Raw genomic sequence first — 20,890 nt, 5'->3', positions numbered from 1 at the left:
AAACAACATCAATATCATATACAGTATATTCTGTCAATTTTGGGAATGCTATTCAGAGCTACATTTTCTTCTTCTGGAACAAAATGTGTATTCAGACAAAGAATCATTCTTTAAACAGATGTTGCACAAACATTATTCTCTACTAGCTGATAACAAAAATACCTTTAATAATGAAATCAGAGGAAATCCAGTCTGATTCCAAAGGATTTGCCAGCACTACTTGATGAAGCAAATGTTAACGCAATATGTTCTGTACTCATGCACGCAGACTCCCAGAGGTAAAATCCGCATTACATAATCATTTATAAATATCTCTTTTAAAAAATACACATAAGGTTTTTCATTATCTACAGCTGAATGAAAAGATTAACACCCACTCACCTTTGAAATGCAAGAAGAGCCTTTCGCTGCAGGACCTCTTGTATCCCTCGCAAAGAAGCTAAAAACAGGATTTAATTAGTCATATTAAGCAGAGGCTTCAGACCAAGCATTATTTTAAATAATAAAAAATGGACATACAATGAATCCTTTTGACTGTTTGACATATTTCTAAATGTTCTATGTTGTTGACACTTTACCCTTATAAACTGATATGCTTACCATCTGTAGCTTGTAAGCTGTAAGTCAGTCCCAGGGCTAAGAAACCTTTCGCTTTGAATTCTGATGTTTTGTCCCCCATTTCAACCACCGTTCTGGCAAACCGTTCTGCTTCTTCTAACTGAAAACAAAAGCACAGATTTATACGATTTTACTTTCTTGGGTTCCATGATCACTTCAGATGGTGACAGCAGTCATGAAATTAAAAGATGCCTGCTTCTTGGGAGAAAAGCAATGACAATCCTAGACAGCATCTTAAAAAGCAGAGACATCACCTTTCCAACAAAGGTCCGTATAGTTAAAGAAGAAGAAGAGAAGAGTTTGGATTTGATACCCCGCTTTTCACTACCCGAAGGAGTCTCAAAGCGGCTAACATTCTCCTTTCCCTTCCTCCCCCACAACAAACACTCTGTGAGGTGAGTGGGCTGAGAGACTTCAAAGAAGTGTGACCAGCCCAAGGTCACCCAGCAGCTGCATGTGGAGGAGCGGAGACACGAACCCGGTTCCCCAGATTACGAGTCTGCCGCTCTTAACCACTACACCACACTGGCTCTCCAGTAAAAGCTATAGTTTTCCCAGTAGTGATGTATGGAAGTAAGAGCTGGACCATAAAGAAGAATTGATGCTTTTGAATTATGGTGCTGGAGGAGACTCTTGAGAGTCCCATGGACTGCAAGAAGATCAAACCTATCCATTCTTAAGGAAATCAGCCCTGAATGCTCACTGGAAGGACAGATCCTGAAGCTGAGGCTCCAATACTATGGCCACCTCATGAGAAGAGAAGACTCCCTGGAAAAGACCCTGATGTTGGGAAAGATGGAGGGCACAAGGAGAAGGGGACGACAGAGACGAGATGGTTGGACAGTGTTCTCGAAGCTACCAACATGAGTCTGACCAAACTGCAGGAGGCAGTGGAAGACAGGAATGCCTGGCGTGCTCTGGTCCATGGGGTCACGAAGAGTCGGACACAACTAAACTACAACAACAGTTTATAGACAGAACCCTGTTCACTCCAAATGGTCACAGATCTATTTCAAATGGGGTCTGCTTAAATGTTACAATCAATTGGGCTGCCATTCTCAGTGATTAATGGGTAGGCACAATTATAGAATAGGGTATTTATAGAAGGTTGCCAGGGTGTTTTTCTGTCCTGACTTTATCAATCAGTTTTGGTCTGGAATCTCCAAGTTGGAAATGATTGCATCCACCTTTTTTGGAGATTATTCTCATATGGTTGGTTAATTGTGGATGATCTGTAACAGTGTGCTTGGTGTGGCATGCATTTTTTTTAAACTGATACATTTTTATTAATCTTCTGAGCAATCAGATGAACTTTTAAGAATCGCAACCTTTGCCTGGGCAACATAGAATGATAGGGTTATCCAATCCAACCAACATGCTGCTTCACAACTTGCACACCCCAGTTTTTGAGAGTATTCATGTATTCCAAAGAGTCGCACATGCACCATAATTACAAGTCAATTTACAGCTTTTATCAACCTATATATATTAGCATTCTCCAATGCTACCTGCAATTACCAACCCGTTTCCAATCTGAACCAAGTTTACCCATCTCTAGAAATTAGCCTGACACTCAGCTCAGGGTGCTCAAAAATTCTAAAATGATTGTGGCAGTGGTTGGGGATCTCAACACTCTTTTAAAAGTATATTCTTTTCAATCTGATATATTCTTGGAATTTTGTTATTTTGACCTAGCAAAAGGAATCACATTTCCGTTCAATATAAATCATGCTGGATCAAAAACAACAAAGCAACGGCATGTGTGCATATTTCTTTAAATACCCATTTTTCTTGACTCAGAGAACTAATAAACAACTTACCCAATGAAGGGATCCCATACATAATTTGGCAGCAAGAAGTGGGATTGTGGCATCGTCCGGTTTCAACCGTATACACTCTTTCAAGACCTTCACAGCTCGAGCAGACTGTACAAAAACATGTCTCGGGATAAGACAACCAGGGTAGCGGAATATAGTAAGAATTTTGCATTTTGCCATTTAAGCCCCTTCCAAGCTGTAACAAAAGAATTCTAAACAAATTTCAAATAAAAGGCATTAGTTTAATTCCATGATAGGATCAATACCCACAAATCTGATTGTGAGTATCTTTTTTTCAGAGAATGGAATAGGTATTGCATCCTGTGCCACACAGCCAGGCTATCAAACATGGTGGGTCCCAGGCTACTTGTCTAATTTCCAAGCCGCAGACAAGCCAGTAAGCTGTATTTAAGAGATGGAGGAACACTGCCACACTGGTATTAAAATAAAATAGTCTGGTATTAACAACCCAAATATTAGCAAGAACTACCACCAAATACCTCCCCTTTATGGCTGTTTCCCCCCCGGCACAACTTATGTTCCATTTCTCTCCCATTTATGAGTGAAGAGGCTGCTCTAAAGAAAAGGGAACGGAAGGGAGGGAATATTTCAAAACCAGGGAACTAACAAATGCCATTTCATATTTCTATCCATCTAGTTATCGACCTTTTTTCTCAATTTTTTTTTAAAAAAATAGGGCAGAATTTCTGAATAAAACATTGACAGTGACTGAAAACACATCTCCTGCAGGGATTAATTTTAGCAGATTATTGCTAAAAAGTTTCAAGTCACTTGAAACAAAAAAAAAATGGAATTCAACCTCTTTCAGCAGTATGCTAAGCTAAATGGTGAGCATATAAAAGTGTTTGCCATACTGAAATTATATTCAGTCTTGCACAAAGACAGTAAACATGGCTTAAAGTACTTTGGTGTTAAATGGAGTTAAAGCTACAATCCTGCACCCAAGTACAACCCCCTAAAACACCACTGATTTAGCATGTTCAGGATTGCAGCCCACATTATAAGTAGCAGACCTCAATAAAACAAAATCTGCAAAGAGACCTACTTTTCCTGCTGCCATTAAGGACAGTGCAAACTGATACCAAAGATGGAATTCTTCAAATGCAAATTTCATTGCTCTTTCCAAGCACTAAAACAAGAAGAAACAACACACATTTTCAGTTGAAGTAATAGAATGCATCTTTCCAACAGTAGCCTGGAAACAAAAGTTATAAGGCACTTGGCTTTTTGCAAGTGCTATATAAATGAGCAACAATTAAATAAATCTCTCAATAAAATAAAATTGCAATAAAAGTAATATTTCAGAATGCAAAAAACGGAGGGCTACTTTTACATTTTTATGACTCATGAAGTGCACATCGCTGCATTAACTTGAAGAGCGCAAATTTATTACAATTGTAACTTGGGATTTTCTTTTTTTTACACGTTTTCTGCTAACCTACTTTTTTCTCCACACCACAATATGAACCCATCTCTCAGGTCTCCTTCCACAAGGTATTGGGCTTTCTTTACACACCAAAGAAATAACTTAATAACTTCAAGCTATGCCTTAATATTCTGGTTTGTTTGTAAACCGTTAGCCAAGGTTTCTGGGGTTCCACGTAACGGTTCAGCCACTTGTGTACTGGAAGGAACAAAGCAGAAGGGTGTCTTCATGTGGGTGCACATAAGCCATGAAGGAAGTTTTGTGCATGGCTAGATCACTGCTTTTTCTTTCTGTGGGTTCTACTTTCTCAGTGCACAGAGATGAAATCCTAGCCAATCGCTCCGTATGTAAGGCAACGTACAAGAGAGAGAATGTGATGTGTGAAAACGCAATGTGTGCAAGAATGGGGTGCATGTTTCTTCTGGCCCCACCTACTCTGGACATGCGGCCCCTAAGCAGTTTCTTCCAAGGGTATTTGGCCCTTAGGGGACAAAGTTCCCCACCCCTATCACTGGAGATAGAAAATGGATGGGCTGAGCATACTGCAGATCTCTTGCATGGGGCCCACAAAATATGGAGTGAAACCTGCTTTCTGTTGTTATTACTTTTATTTTTATTATTACTATTACACTTATTATCCGGCCCTCACCAGCAGCTCCCAGGAGGGAACAGTAAACACAAATTGCAGCCCTAGGAATAAGGCAGGTCCTGAAAGCACATGTATCAGGTGTCAGAGGCAAGGGAAAAGACATGAGTCTTCTGCACTCCTCAAAAGCTGTATAGGGAAAGTAAAATACACATCTCTGTGGGGAGGGAATTCCACAACAGAAAATGTATTCTTCCAGGCTGCCACTACCCCCCCCAAAAAAAAAGCTTCTGAGAGTAGAAGAACAACCAAGAGCATCCCTTCAGCTGCTCTTAACTCTCAAGAGAGTCTGTAGGGGAGGAGGTGGACTGGTTGGAGGGCTTTAAACAATATACTACTCATGCTGTCTAATAACCTCTCCTTCCTCTTCCCTCTTTTAGGGGGGGGATTCTGTAAAATTATGAGCAACTTAGCTTCTCTTTATCAAAGAATGCAAATCCTCCCTTCTTTTAAAAATTTCACATTTAAAGTAAACCCAAACTTAATTTTCCCAAGAGGAACAGATTGTTCATTGCATTGGGGAGAACCTCTCGTCTCTCTTCTTCCTTCCCTCTCTTTTCCCCTTAACTCCTAGCATATTCCTTAAGCCACTTCATAAAAACTCTTCATGCTGAGATAGATGCAGGAAAAAAGCCTCTCTCAAACACTTTAGGTCACAAAGTGCACAGCTTCTGAAATCTCTGATTTATTCCAGTTCAAAAGCTCTACTGATCAAGACAACGGAATCAATAGAACACAGATCAGGAGGACAAAGCACAAGCTGGCTTTATCTGTGTCCGTAAAAAGAGTAAGATAAAAGGGAAAAGTCAAGGGAAGTGTAACAAGAAAGTTCCAAAGTAGGTTCAAGGTTACAGATACGACCTTCCAAAGCAAAAGTGCATGATCCAAATTGGAAAAGTGAGAAATGTAGGTCAACTCTTTGCAAAAAGGAAACCAGCTACTGTAACCATCATGGTGATCTCCTGGCAAGTATACTCTGAATATTTCCATGCAAAGTCTTGCTTGAGTTGCTCAGTTCCTCACAGCTGCATGCATCAGTCCAAGTCCTGCATCTACTTGCTGTGAACCATTGATTTGTTTTTCAATGACAAGATTAAAGTATTTCCCCTCACAAGTATTTTCCCTATATTGTTTTTCACAATATAGAACTTAAAAGTTGAAATATTTGATTCACCAACACTCAGCCATAACAACAACAACAACAACGCCAAGCTAAAGTAGTGAACTGGGACCATTCAAACTTTCTGACCTAATACAGTCATTTCCCCACATCTTCATCTTCTAGGTAGGCCATTTATTACGTAGTCACAGAGAGAAGTTGTAGCATGAGTAGCAGTACTATGTTTTTACACACTTGTTAGTAATAGCACCCCTGATGTGTGCACAGCATACCATTTTCCTCCCTCGCTTTGAGAATTCAGGGGAGTTAAATAATTTTAACTTGGTCTATATATATATTTGAATATCTATTCATACACGCACACTTAACTTGGCTTTTTAAATAAGCGTTGATAAATTTTAATTTATTTTCAATAAATGTCAAATTTAAAAGTTACTTCAAATACCCCAAAACAATGCTATACATGTCTATTCTGAGGCAAGTCCCCCAGAATTCTGTAAGTATTACTCTCAGGTAAGCTTGTATAGCATTGTAACCTTAGAAAATAACAGGACTCTGCATGTATATGATTTTTTTCTTAAAACAAAACAAAACAAAATCGACCCTAAGAATTCATTTGCAATATTGTTTTTATCACAGACTCTAGTTATAAGAAGACAAAGAAAACATTCAAGTTGGTTTTGCCTAATGTGATGGTGACTTTTTCTTCAACCAGGCTTTGAATCACTATGGTGATTCTCATAAAATAAAGGTCGGACATTCATTCACTTATTGTGGCAGTAAGGAAAAAGAAAAGCCTGTCAAGGTAACATGGTTTCAAAATCTCAACTTTCAACTCACATTACTTTAAAAATGTGCAGAAACTTCATTGAGGTATACATGTTGACACTAGCCAGACAGAGAATTCAACTAACAATCTATGGGAAAAGCCAGAATGTAAGATACCTAGGTTCAAAACCATTGAAGCCTTTAAAGATAAAATTCAGCAGTTTGAATTGGGCCTAGAAACAACTCAAAAGCCACTGAAGTTGGCTCAATATTAGTAGTAAATGGTTTTTAAAAATTGGCTTCTGTTAAGCTGTAGCTGCTAAATTTTGTATCAGCAAGATACAACATCTTAAAGACAGTCACAAGGTGGGATCACTCAAATACCCAGCTCAGCAAATTTGGTACTGAACAAGTAATAAAGTCTCCTAACTATAGAGCAGTGTGAACCTGAATCCAACTGTTTAATTTGGGACAAGGTGTGCCAAACAAAAACACTACAATCATCTAGTTGAAGAAATGTGTAGCTGCACTGATTATGAATTACATTCCATTATTTGTGTCCACATTACACAATGACTGTTATCTCTAAGACAGTGTTTGTATTATATCCAACAAAGTCAACGTTCAGCTGAATGATACACAGATTGCTCCATGCTATGCTGAATTGACGAGTTAACTTTTCATATGCTCTCAATCCAGAATGTCGCCTAGGTGAACCTCTGGGCCTTGGTTTCATTGGTCACAGCCTACCTCTGATAACATTTCATATTGACCTCTTCTTCCCAAGGCAATGGTAAGCAAGTCATAGACTACAGACGCACTTTGCAAACTGATGATGCGATCATTTTTATGTTCTGGTATTCTGCTCAGCACAGCATCGCGATTAGCCTGGATAGCAAGACCAAAAATGAGAAGAGAGGATCAGTGAACAAAATATATAAAACCAAGTCCCATGTTTGGGGTTCTCCAAAATGGAATAGCAAATTAAAACTTTTGTTGCTTTGGATGAAGGAACTGCATCACAACTACCATAAATACCTGAGATGTTCAAAAACATGAAAAGATGCTGAACAACCTCTCTCCACAAGAAGAATAGTACATATGGCATCTGTTTATTCACCTGGTGAATGCCTTAAGCAATAAAGATGAATTGCTCTAAACGTATTCCTCTGTAGGATTTTAGATATAAATTAGTAGATAATTTACTTTTATATCCGACCAGGGGAGAAGATCGCCATGTCCTTTACTTTTCAACAAGACTTCACACTCATAGTTGTCTGCCTTTTTTAAAAGACGCTGATGACGGCCAATGGTTCGAGTCAATAAAAATAAGTGAATCAAGGTAATCAGTCACCAGGGTAGGTTTTCAAAGTGGTCGATAAGGAGCACTCTGCTTTTAGAAGCTTAACTACTCATATATTGCCTTGAAAACACATCCTCATAGATTAAGAGTATAATTCCCCTTGAACAAAACTGACATTTCCTTTCAGCCCTGGATCTTCTGGCAGCTCAAAAACATACACAGTTGCAGACACCCACGATGGCAATGCCAGAAGCAGTACAGATCCTACAGAGTGCCTGAAGTATGGTACACCATATGCTCATCTTCAAAATGGGAGTAAATCATAGTGTGAAAAGGTTGACTAAGGTTAATAATGCAACGGCAGGAATGTAAATGAGGGTTCCTTCATAAAGAAAAATGGTTCACTTACCATAGATTCACTAATCAGCAGCAGCAAGAGCGCTTCTTCAGTGTTCTCTTGAGGACAGAAAATGCTGTTAAAAATTGAGTATTCATTACCGTAAAAATCAAGTTATTCAAGATTCATTTACATACAATAATTAACTGCTGTGTCACATTTTGTGTTATTAATGATTTACCAAAACACTGTTTATGAAAACCTATTTTGGGTTTCGTATCTTCAGCAAATCAAATAATGGAAATACAGCTATTTTTAAAAGATGTTTTGAAAATTAACAAAACTTCAGTAATTAGGATCAACAACTAACAGCTCAAACCAATTTGCTATTTTTGACAACTACAAATTGCCACACTGCATTTGTGCTCAAAGGCACTACCTTCATGTTTCTGGATTTATAGCAATACACACTCAATAGCCAACACTAAATTTTCTCTCTAGGCTTCTTATATTTGGATCACAATACCTTGCATTTTAGCTGCTCTCCAAACTCTTAATAGCATTAATTTGCTTGAACCACTTTGCATTATTATATTCTTTCTTAGAAGATCTACAATGCCAGTCATTTTTCTGCTTAATTGGGAATATGGAGATATGGAGATAATTACTCCCCTCCTACTTTCCGTACCAGATCACTCATCAGCGGCCACAATATTTCACTTGTTATTGGACCAGAACATTCAGACAACAGAGAAGGTCGCCAGATTCATCGAGAGGGCAATGAGACTAAGGGCCACAATTTGGTATATATGACTAGCCCATGCACCCGAGGCCTATATTTGTCTCAATTGGCATATCTATACAGCCCTGAGGAACGAGAGAATCTTACCATCTCTACTGACCATTTTAGGCTGCCAAATTAGGGCCTCATTGCCTTACCTTATTTCTAGTAGGAACAGAAACAATAACATAGAAAACCGTTTGACTCTCTGAGAACGACATCACTATTAAAACGGCCATTTAGCCTGGGGGTTCCATATGATCTACTAGTATACTCATATACCCTGTTTCTCCTAAAATGAGACATAGCCATAAAATAAGCCATAGCAGGATTTCTATGCATTTGCGAAATATAAGCCGTTCCCCAAAAATAAGCCATACCCCGAAAATAAGCCATAGTGACGTGGTACCTCCCATTAAAACAGCCTGGAGAGCTGTGGCTATGCAGCGTACCAATGCGACACGGTTAAAATAAGACATCCCCTGAAAATAAGCCATACTGTGTTTTGTTGAGCGGAAAAAAATATAAGACGGTGTCTTATTTTAGGAGAAACACGGTACTTGTATATCTGACTGGTTCTTCTCCAGTGTTTTTATCTGTTTTATCTGTATTTTTAGTTGCAAGGGCCTGTTGGCTACATGAATAAATATTTTTTTAAAATAATAATAATAATAATAGTAATAATAATAATAATAATAATAATAATAAGGGAAGGTTGGCAGGGGCAAGGGGAATGCTCCTGAGATAGACAGAACTTTGTGGAATGCCCACTGAAGAAACAATAAACTCAGATTAAATTACATGATGATGTTTCTCCTCTGCCCCACACTACTGAGTTTTCAGAGGTACAAAGCCAATTCCATTTATTGAGTGACTGAGTGATTTGCATCACTGGTCTTAGGCACCTGTCAGTCACTGATATCTCCTGTTTAAAAAGATCAAGAAACAGGTGATGGGAAAGACCTCTGTCTGAGGACCACTTTATTTCTGGTCCACGTCAATTTTACATGTGTTTATTCCTGTCCATTCTACCTCATTTCTGCATTAATCTGAACATTTAAAAAAATCTGTATGAAAATTGGTATTGAACTACAGTCACACCTTGGAAGTCTAACGGAATCCGTTCTGGAAGTCCATTTGACTTCCAAAATGTTCAAAAACCAAAGTTCAGCTTCTGATTGGCTGCAGGAAGCTCCTGCAGCTAATCAGAAGCCACGGAAGCCCTGGTGGACGTTAGGCTTCCAACAATAGTTCGTAAACTGGAACAGTCGCTTCTGGGTTTGCAACGTTTGGGAGCCAAAACATTTGAGAACTAAGCTGTTCGAAAACCAAGGTACGGCTTGGTTTATCTTTATACATCTTTTAGGACAACATAATATTTATATATGCATCTTATCTCAATGTGCACATTTCTAAATGTATTTTATTTATAAAATATGTATAGACCACTTTTTCATGAAAAGTATCAAAGCGGTTTACAACAAAAAGACACAAAACTATATTTTGAAAAGTTAAAAGCAGACATCAATTAACTATTGTGGAAAGATGCATTCTTAATTGCTTGCATAGGCCTGGTAGAATAGAAAAGTTTTCAGCAGGAGTTTAAAAGTTAAAACAGAAGGCGGCTGAATCTCTATTAGCAGAGTAAGCCGCAATCCTGGGACGACGACACTAAAGGCTCTATTTCCTGGTATTATCAAGTGACCAATGGCATTGCTGCAGACGATTTATCCTAAAGTTCATAGTTTTTAACTCATTTTGGTATGGTTATGAAGTGATAACTATATCACAAGATTTAAAGAAGTGCAAAATCGGAAAGGTAATTATATCCCACCTGCATCAGTGCAGGAGGTGCAAACAATTCAAAGTGTTGGTGCTGACCTTTAAAGCCCTAAATGGCCTCGGTCCTGTATACCTGAAGGAGCGTCTCCAACCACATTGTTCTACCCGGACACTAATGTCCAGTGCCGAGGATCCTCTGGCGGTTCTCTCACTACAAGGTTACAGGGAACCAGGCAGAGTGCCTTCTCGGTGGTGGTGCCCGCCCTGTGGAACGCCCTCCCATCAGATGTCAAGGAAATAAACAACTATCTGACTTTTAGAAGACATCTGAAGGCAGCCCTGTCTAGGGAAGTTTTTTAATGTTTGATGTTTTATCGTGTTTTTAATATTCTGTTGGGAGTTGCCCGGAGTGGCTGGGTAAACCCAGCCAGATGGGTGGGGTATATCATTATCATCATCATCATCATCATCATCATCTAGATCAATTCACCTGAAAGTGCAGCCCAAAGTGGTTTTCCACCATTCCTACTTCTGCCCAAGATCCTGGAGAGATGCTACCTGCCAGAGTAGGCAGTATAAAGCTTCAATGACAAATAGTCCTATCTGGTGTAAGACCTACTTCCTGTACTTCTGTTCTTCTTGCTTTTTCCTCCCTTCCCATAATATTAGCAAAGATCAAGCTATTTAGGAATCCTCAGAGGTATTAAATACAGAAAACAAACTTCTTTATGTAATAAGGAAAGGAAGACCAGAAGAACATTTCTTCTTCTTCTGGGAATTTACTTTTGTTACGCCTTTAAGGAAATGCTTCACTAATATTCTACTCTATGCATAATTCAGTATATCAAAAAAGTCGGATAGAACAAATTTCACTCCACTTACCAAGTCCAAAGTGCCAAATGATAGCAAATGCAAGTGAGTGCATTTAAACATGCTCGGGGAAATCTTTCAGACCAAACTAAGGGAAATGCTTAGAACCAATTTCCCCCTGCAAGTTTCTGCACTTGAAAATCTCTAACCAGCTCAAAGCAACATAAATACAGGCCCAGTCCCTGTACTGTAAGAATCATTTCTGGAATGGCTTTGCTAATTATTCATTTGAAATATTTTAAAACACACATTTAGATGTTTTCATTATTGCTAATAAGAGACTGCAATAATTGTCATTTTAATTGCTCTCCTGCTGTTCCGAAACAACGCTTAGAAAAATACAGCTACAAATCAGCTTTTCTTTTCTTTTTGAACTTGGACACCTTTTCGTAAGCACTGTGGGTGTAACTCAATGCTGTGTGTTGTTCTGGGGTTCTCCCAACCTACCAGAGCCAATCTGGGAGATGGGCGGGGGGGGGGGAGGAGAGGAGAGATGGGACAGTCCCATTGCACAAGTGGAAGTCCTGGGAACTTAAACGCTTTATCATTTTAGAAAGCCTCCTACAAGCTATTGGAACAGGTCCCAGCACATGAAAATTATCAACAACGTTGCACTACAGCAATAACAATTTTAGAAATTTAAATATTGGATTGTTTCATTACTTCATGGAACAAAGGCTCAAGGCAGGTAAAAATTCTGAAGCTCCAAAAATAGTTCTAAGGTAGGAAAAACTTCTGCATGATCTTCAAAAAAATGGTGGGACCTGCCAAGAAAACACTTCTGAAGATGTTCATGCTACTCTAACTCGACAAGCAGATGACTGGGAGGCAGGGGAGATTCAAGCTACCACTTTTTGGCAATTTTAAAGAGAGAGAAAGGCAGTGCCAAACTAAGACCATGCCACTGGAGGACTCCAACTTTTTAAGCTAGTACACTGCAGCCCACTTAAAGCATCTCTCAACAAAACAGGCATAATATCCAAATAGCTTTAACACAAACCAGAAAGTATGGATTTTGTTCTCCACCATTCTTTCACTCATATGCGCACTGGCATAGTTTAAGAGTTGTATTCCTACATTTTATCAGCCCAGTTTATATATCAGCAATACTGTTGCAATTCTTAGTAACGGATTTAAAAAAATCATCATTATCATAAACAAAAAGCTTACTTTTCTCCAGAGTACACCCGTGGTCTTCTGCTAAGCGCATAACTCTTAGTATTTGCACCTTTCCATAGGGGATCATTCAGGGGTGACTCGTAAGGAGGGTCGTCCAGTGGATTCCAGTAACTTTGTTCACACATGCCTCGTAGCAAGATTTCAGCTAGCTGCCTTGCTATTGTCTGTCAACAAGGAAAAGTATTTCCCCGAAAGTTAAGGGTGTACAAAAAGCAGCAGTAGGGACATAAGTAAAACTGTGTAAAATTATGCTTATGAGCACGAAGCAAAACAAGCAATTGCAACACCTAACTTCGGTACGACAACGGAATGTGCCACCAACATATTGCATTTTGCTCAACGTGTTCTATACCTTCTTACAATAGTACTCAAAGCAATTAACATAAGATGTCACTGTAATACATATTGGAATGTAACTGGCTAACAAAAACAAAGTTAGCAACAGAATCAACCGAGCAGCTGATAAAAGATACACTAATAGGTAGCTCATTCTCCGAGTGTGGATCCTTACACAGCTAAGAGGTCACTCTACATATGGGTAGAGATGGTGCCAGGTTTGAGGAAGGCCCCAGAGACAGTGCATTCCATCCACTGGCCACTCCATCCTTTTTCCACCTTACCTTTTTAAACTTTCCTGCGTTTGTGACAGTAGTGGTAGCCCAGAACTTCTCCCTCTGTGCCTGGCTAGCTAGCTGGGTGAGCAAAGCTCGCAAGTGAGGCAAGACTGATGGATGGCACATTGTGAAGCGCTGCACTGACCAGATCCCTCTGAGGATCCATGCATTTCCTAACCCCCACAGAGTGAGAGTGGCAGCAAGTTCAGCCAATGAGATGTCAGCTTTGGAGTTGTGGGGCTCCCAAGGCCATCTGAGTAGCAAGGGGACAGATCAAGCCTCCTCAGCCCACCCACTTCCTGCTCTCATTTGCCTCACAACCCCAAAGGTGGAATCTCATTGGCTGAGCTCACACCACTTCTGCTATGGGCTCATAAATTTTAAAAATCAAAATGGCAGATATCTAGCACCTCTGGGGCATGTCCAGGGCTGTTCAGGAGCTCCTGGGATGTGTGGGGCCCCAGAGTTGTGCCCAGAAGTCCATCCACAGTAGTCCCACTATCAAAAGGCGTAGGACAACCCCAAGATTACAAGAAATACAAAAAAAACCTTAGCAGGAACAGCCCCCCTCCCAGCAAAAAGCAGGCCACTGATTGTAAATGGAGCCTCTTAACAGTTTATAAATGCAGGTCCCACTTGTCAAAATTTTAATAAATAGGAAATGCTGGTCAAGGTTCTTCTCTGAATTGTTAACTTTTATTATAAGCCTGCACAGGCATGCATGTTAACCACCAATTGTAACATAATAATATTTTTATCTGCTGGTTATAGCAAGGGTCTTTGCATTACAATACACCAAATATTACTACAGTGCATTCTTATGAAAAGTCCCACTTTTCAATATGTTCAATAGGGGCTTACTCCCAAGCAGAAATGTATAAAATTGCAGACTATAATAACCACTAATCATCCATTTTTAACTATTTGTAGTTAATTGTAGTTAAGAAAACTTACCATGCGTAAATTTTGTGTAGTTCTCGTTTCAACAGCTCGTAGGATCTCTCTAAATCTACCGACTCCTCTTGTCAAATTCCTGTATGTATACACAGAATTCCACAGAAATAGTATTTCCAGCTAATATGTTAACATTTAATACTTTATAAGGAAGCATCAGTCCCATCCCCCCCATCACCTGCCCAGTTACTAAAGTTGATTTATCCACTTTTGTAAAGATCAAGTAACTTTTTACTCTGGATCACAAAAAAATACTATTTCCTCAAATCCAAAACTTAACATGTATGTTTCAGAGAAGGCAAAAAACACTGGCACACAAGAAAGGCCAAATGGTTGGCATTTGAGCTTTCATAGTCTGCACCCCAGATATGCCCAGATTACAATTAATTTGTCACTGGACAGCAAAGCAATGTTTGTTATCTTGCTTCTTCTTCTAGAATAATCCAGAATGTAAATCTGGGCTGAACAAAAATTCCTCCCATCCCTCAGAAATGTAAAGCAATCATAATGCTGAGATGGAAAAGTAAAGAACTGGATGGCATATCTTTAATATACACTTGTTCTGAAAACAACTTTACAACCAACTTTAATTTTCAACAGTACAGGGTTTACAGGAGAGGTAGCAAGTTGAGCAGAAGGGTACCACAACATTTAATTCACTATTCTTTCTTAAAATGAGAATGAACCTCTCGTCATTTTTTTTTCTCATAAAAAATGCATTCCCATTACTGCTAAATAAAGGGAAATAAATGAGGGACCGAATGAGCGCAAGAAGTGCATGTCTCAACCATATAAAAATAGCCTTTTCTCCAAGGTCAAATAAACCTGAGCAACAGTAACATGAAATTAAACATCAGGATTGACAGCAGACTTGGGACACTGGACTTTGCAGTAAAGCTGCAGTACACAACTTCAAGTTCGGCTTGTCAGAATGTGAAGACCTCTGCAGTGCTCCGAATGATTCACAGCAATCCATAAATGGAAGCTGTATATGACAGAACATCCTGCACCCACCCCTGCTAATTTACAAACCGTTTCCCCTTTCAAACAAAGCATTTCCCCCTTCTAACACACAAAATCCCATATCAGTTTTAAAAAGGAAATTTAGTTCCTCCTTTATTGCAAAGCATCATCATCCTAAATATTATATATTTATTATTATGGGCTTCATAGCAGACTCAACTCATCACCAGCACTAGAATCCAGAAGATGTCAGCATATATCACCAAAATGATGCATGAAGTTCATATGGATTATTGTTCTATGCCTATTTTATGCCTTCCAGCTAACTGATATTCCCAAATTAGGAAAATACTCATAGTTGCCTTTCCCTGCTTATGGAAAGTTCTTAATACTTGCAAACATGTTCATATTCATTTACCTGGAAGTTAAACCCTACATTGTTCCATACGACTTGCTTCCAAATAAATGTACATGGAATCGCAGCCTTCAATTAACCAATCATGCTTAGTATCCTTGCATGCGCACAGAGTGCAAAAACTGGCTCCAAGTTTTTGTGGGTCTTGAGGACCACATCACCATTTGCCCCAACCAGAGTTAGAAACTGAGATGTGAAAGCTAAATGGCACCTTAAACCTAGGTTATGGGCGCAACAACGGAATGTCTAGGCACACTTCTTTTACAACAAGAATACAAAGCTGAAAATGAATGAACTGCAGCTAAAATCTTATGTTCATTTCTCACATGGTCTAGTTCTCATCTGAAGACTGCAAAAAACAAAGCCATGCTTCCCCTGCCCACCCCTCTAATATTCTTAAAGAGGGCCTCTTCTCCAGTCTTCAGAGAGTGGCTGGAAGTGGGGAGGCAGAAAAAGGTGCTCCTTTCCTTCCACTTTGCAGTTTTAATCTGAAATCTTAGGCGCAGTTCTGTGTGCCCAGAGCCAATTCCCTGTCGCAAAATGCGCCTAGAACAATGGGAGTTTCGAATGCTCGTCCCACCCACCCCTTCCTTTTACAGAAGCTGCAGCTTTTGTTGATTCTCCTCGTCGCCTCACTGGCATCAATAAAGAAGTGGATGCTAGATGCACACCCTCCATTCTTCTCTTCGTTGGATAATAGAAGATCATCCTAGAAGCTCCTATATCAACATCACATTGTGCTCTTTTTGCCCCACAGCAAGTTAAGCTCTGCTACCTCCAGGTACCTCTTTGTAAAAATGACCTAAAAGAACCTCTGGTAAAGCAGAGACTTCTGGGATGTTTTCCTGCTTCTCAGCAGGATGTTCCAGAAGAGAACACAATTAATTCTCTTAAACTCCCTTTATCACTAGGCTTAAAAGGAGGAAAATATTCCCCTTGGAAAACTACCCAAGAGTTTTGGGGGGAAGTGGAAGGGATGCCTTGATGCAGAAGAAGTATTTCCCATGATCTGTTCCCTCCTTGCTTATACCCCTATAGATAAAGGGACCCCAGACCATTAGGTCCAGTCACGGACAGCTCATCTCGCTTTACTGGCCAAGGGAGCTGGCGTACAGCTTCTGGGTCATGTGGCCAGCATGACTAAGCTGCTTCTGGCGAACCAGAGCAGCGCACAGAAACGCCGTTTACCTTCCCGCCGGAACGGCACCTAAATCTACTTGCACTTTGACGTGCTTTCGAACTGCTAGGTTGGCAGGAGCTGGGACTGAACAACAGGAGCTCACCCCGTCGTGGGGATTCGAACTGCCAACCTTCTGATCAGCAAGCCCTAGTCTCTGTGGTTTAACCCACAACACCACCCGCGTCCCTATACCCCTATATATCAACATAAATAAAGATGTAACTTAATTGTACACTACAGTTTCTCTGAATTACATGAGAGAAGAACAGCAGGAGAAAAAGAGAAAGCTATTGACACAGACAGAAGACCTGAGAGAAGAAATTGTATTTCCTGGAGTTATCAAGAAACAAACTAATTACAGTATGCAAATTCCCTATGCTAATTCTAATGTTTGTGCAAAACATGAAAATTCAGACACTTTCACATTATAAAGAGGGCTATCTTGATTATGCAAACCAGGCAGATATCAAGATGGTGCAGTTTCGTAATTCAGGGGAGGAAATGCAGACTTCTGCATCAGTTAATTGTCCAGCACACCGACTCCATTTGGCTGAGACAATTACACTCCAGCATAATAAATACTGATTTACATTATGCCAGGGCACCTGTGACCCAGGCAGTGCACTGATGCAAGATTAAAATGCATCACAAGTTAGTTAATCAGCACTTTTGCCAGGATAAAAACAATCATTTTGCAGTGCAGTGCACTTTGGCATTGCGTCAGGGCTTACGATATTTTCTTCTGCAGTGTCTCTGAATTGCTTTATTAAACTTCCTAGTGCAGAGTAGCATAATATCTGAAGATCATCAGACCAGAATATTTCTACACCTAACAATAAAACAGTGAATTTAACCTGCTAAGCACCTTCTCACCTACACTGTCTGTGTTCTAACTTCCTATCTGCACTTTTGGGCACTGTTTATGGAAGGGGCACAGAAAACCTGTCCCCCATTTTGAAGGTGAGTTTCTTATCTGAGATCCCAACTAATAATAATAATAGATATCTCTCTCTCTCTCTCTCTCTCTGTGTGTGTGTGTGTGTGTGTGTGTGCAATTGTTGCAAAATACGGGCTTATATATCTTCTTGAATGTTAAACAAAATAAAAATTAAAAAGCACCCAAACCAAAAGTGCAGCTTCTAGTTTCCTACTGTTCTTATAAAGGATCGATCATAGCTCAGTAGCAGAGCACATGCTGTGCATGTCTCAGGTTCAATCCCAGGTATCTCCAGGTAAAAAGGATAATGTATTAGGTAGGAGAGCGATGACGCTAAGGGGCTGGTCAAAGGCAGCTTTCTATGTTCCTAATGGCTTGCACAAAATCTTCTGTGCTGGTCTGCTACGTCACAGGTTCCTGGTCATGTGGAAAGTATGGCTTCTTCCAGAACCATAACTGGCCCATCTTCTTGGAGGAGCAACATTGGCAAAGACCTGGAGTTTCTGATATTTCCAGTGTGGTGCTGGAAGGAGACACCTTGTAGTACTAACCATGCTGCTGAGATAAAAGGCCCTATTTGGAAAAGGGCGCCATGGTACCAACTCTGCAGCTGCTTCTACCCTGACAACCAACAACTGGCCACTCTCTCTCAAGCTGCTTTGGGATTGGAGGGGGGGGTTATATGCCAGTTGGGGGTGCATCTAGGCTACACACCACTATGGGAGCATAGAGGGAACAAAAGGGTTTTGGTGAGGAACAACTAATGCAACTACTTTACTATGTAAGATGTACTATCAATTTTTGAAAAGGTTTAAATATGAATCAGCATGCCACAAAAGGGATTGTTCTGTGAGAGTACTTTATTCAAATGGACAGCCATAGTGGCTATTGAAATAGAGCTTATTGTTAAAAAATAATAATTCTGAAAACTGTACAGGAACAAACATTCTCTAATTTAGAAGGGACTTCTGGAATCAAACATTTGGCTTCGGGGCATCAATGTACTCTAAACTGCATCCCTATCCTGCTCTATCATCCCACACAGCCGGTATTTTTAGATATTTAGGATTTTAGGAAGAGTAGACTTCATTTTAAATGTAGCCTGGCAACGGAAATGGAGGGTAGCTATAATTGTATTCTAAAGAGTCACCTCACACTGGTCTGGTTCGCCTGTCACATTAAACCACAGTTTGAAACAATGTTTTAATGTGAACAAGAAATGTGCATGCTGCTCAAAAGTTCCAGTTGCTGCCATGCCGTGAGTGAAGCGAGCCAGAGTCTGGCATGTTGTGCTATCCAAACCCAGGTTCACGATTTGTTTCTCCCGAACAACACACAAGCAGTTAGCAAAGAACAAACCTTGGTTGCGACTCTTCATTTATTTGGGAAAACAAACCACAAGCCCGTTTGGATGGCATGACATGCCAGTCTCTGGCTTCTTTCATTTGTAGCAAAGCAGGAACAACAGGGTAAGGGAGGAACACTATGGGAGGTTTTGAGTAGTTTGCACCAGCACATTGTTCATTCAAATTAAAACATAGGCTGTTTTAAACCATGGTTTAACATGGGCTGCTGTCGCACGGTTCTTCTCGTGATAATACAATTTCTGTTCCTTACACAAAGCTTGCAAAAAGCACAGTCACAAATGTACTACTGTACTGTAACAACTGGGACAAAGGTCATTTTAAGAGGTTTTTAGTACAGGAATTTTCAGGAAATCTGGTTCACCAGATAAACTCCCTGCTAATAGATTTTTCCATTTAAAAGGAAGCTGTGAATCAGTTCGCATGTTTTCACGCTCACTTACTGCCAGACTCCACAACTTCTAATGAAAAGTGGCCCACTCTGCTTACGTAGGAGCCTGGAAACAAGAATGCTAAGGTGGGAGTTTAAACTTTAAAGAAAGGATTTATAACCCCATGAGTTTAGAAGTTCAGAAATCCCTCCAAGGTTATCATCTATACAAATGCACATCCTTCGCGATGAAGCAAAATTCAACATTGCACAGGGCCTCCTCTAATGGGGCTTATTAGTTGAATCCCGCCCAAAGCCATTAACAGTTTCACAAATATACAAATACAGTGGTACCTCGGGTTAAGAACTTAATTCGTTCTGGAGGTCCGTTCTTAACCTGAAACTGTTCTTAACCTGAAGCACCACTTTAGCTAATGGGACCTCCCACTGCTGCTGCACTGCCAGAGCACGATTTCTGTTCTTATCCTGAAGCAAAGTTCTTAACCTGAAGCGTTATTTCTGGGTTACCGGAGTCTGTAACCTGAAGCGTCTGTAACCTGAGGTACCACTGTATGCTGCTTTTATTTTCAAAATCACCAAAGGGTCCGAATATGCTTGCCTTGCTTAGAACAGCAAGCCCCTCAGCAAGGTCCATGCTATCTCCTGTATATGAAGAGCCTCCACCCTCTCATGAGCTTGAACCTGGCGAGACAGGCAGAGATCAACAGGAAGTCACTCTGACTCTGAAGGAACACCCAGGACTTCTAAAGCTCTGCTCTGAGCCTCCACTATTCCTCCAGGCTTGGAATCAGGAGCAGGCCAGGGGATTATCCCTGCCACCAAAGCCAGGGAAAGGGATCGTGACAACCAACGACAATCTAAATCTGGGGAAGTCCTGACCAGAGGGCATTTTTATACATCATTGAGATGGATTTGTAATCTGCCAATGGCTCAGTGGCCATTGGAAAAGGAGCAGCTGCTCCCCGCAGCTAAATGGGTGGATCTGGATATACAGCACAGCATTATGTGGACTGTGCATGAACAACCTCTGTCTTTTTGTTTTAAAGGGAAAGAAAAGGGGGATGAAAAAGTCACAGTGCAACGCATACAGCATGCAAGGAATTAAGGACTCCTGCAACATGCCTCTAATCCAGGAGGCTCCATGGCCTGAGGAGGTAGCAACTGATCAACCTCTGTGCTGGACTGATATGGCAGAAAGAAGTATACTCAGCAAAACATTACAGTGCGTGTTTGTGTTGGATGCAGTGGTGGATCATAAACCTTAGATTTGGTCAACAACTTCATTTTAAAAAACAACTACTACCTGCTTGTCCAGATGTCTGATTGTTCCACATACTTCACCTCACATAAAGATATCTACAAATGCTTCCCCCTTTTTCCATCCTGCAAACTTCCTGAAAATTG

General features: G+C 40.2%; 1 protein-coding gene across 5 annotated transcripts in view; it reads right to left on the bottom strand.

Annotated features, from left to right (window-relative positions):
* TTC7B (tetratricopeptide repeat domain 7B) overlaps positions 1–20,890 on the bottom strand; it is a 102,874-nt gene that overhangs the window by 48,914 nt on the left and 33,070 nt on the right. For all 5 annotated transcript variants that reach the window (XM_033141232.1, XM_033141195.1, XM_033141205.1 and 2 more), the window contains 8 exons: positions 14,237–14,315; positions 12,660–12,832; positions 8,129–8,192; positions 7,167–7,304; positions 3,502–3,585; positions 2,439–2,543; positions 601–718; positions 382–439 (listed from right to left, as the gene is read on the bottom strand). In XM_033141232.1, the coding sequence (XP_032997123.1) occupies positions 382–439; positions 601–718; positions 2,439–2,543; positions 3,502–3,585; positions 7,167–7,304; positions 8,129–8,192; positions 12,660–12,832; positions 14,237–14,315 (819 nt within the window). The remainder of the gene's footprint in view (positions 1–381; positions 440–600; positions 719–2,438; positions 2,544–3,501; positions 3,586–7,166; positions 7,305–8,128; positions 8,193–12,659; positions 12,833–14,236; positions 14,316–20,890) is intronic.

This window comes from Lacerta agilis, chromosome 1, assembly GCF_009819535.1.
Source record: "Lacerta agilis isolate rLacAgi1 chromosome 1, rLacAgi1.pri, whole genome shotgun sequence".
Classification (NCBI taxonomy): Eukaryota; Metazoa; Chordata; class Lepidosauria; order Squamata; family Lacertidae; genus Lacerta; species Lacerta agilis.
Note: the sequence above shows the minus strand (reverse complement) of the source record. Positions and strands in the feature narration are given on the sequence as shown.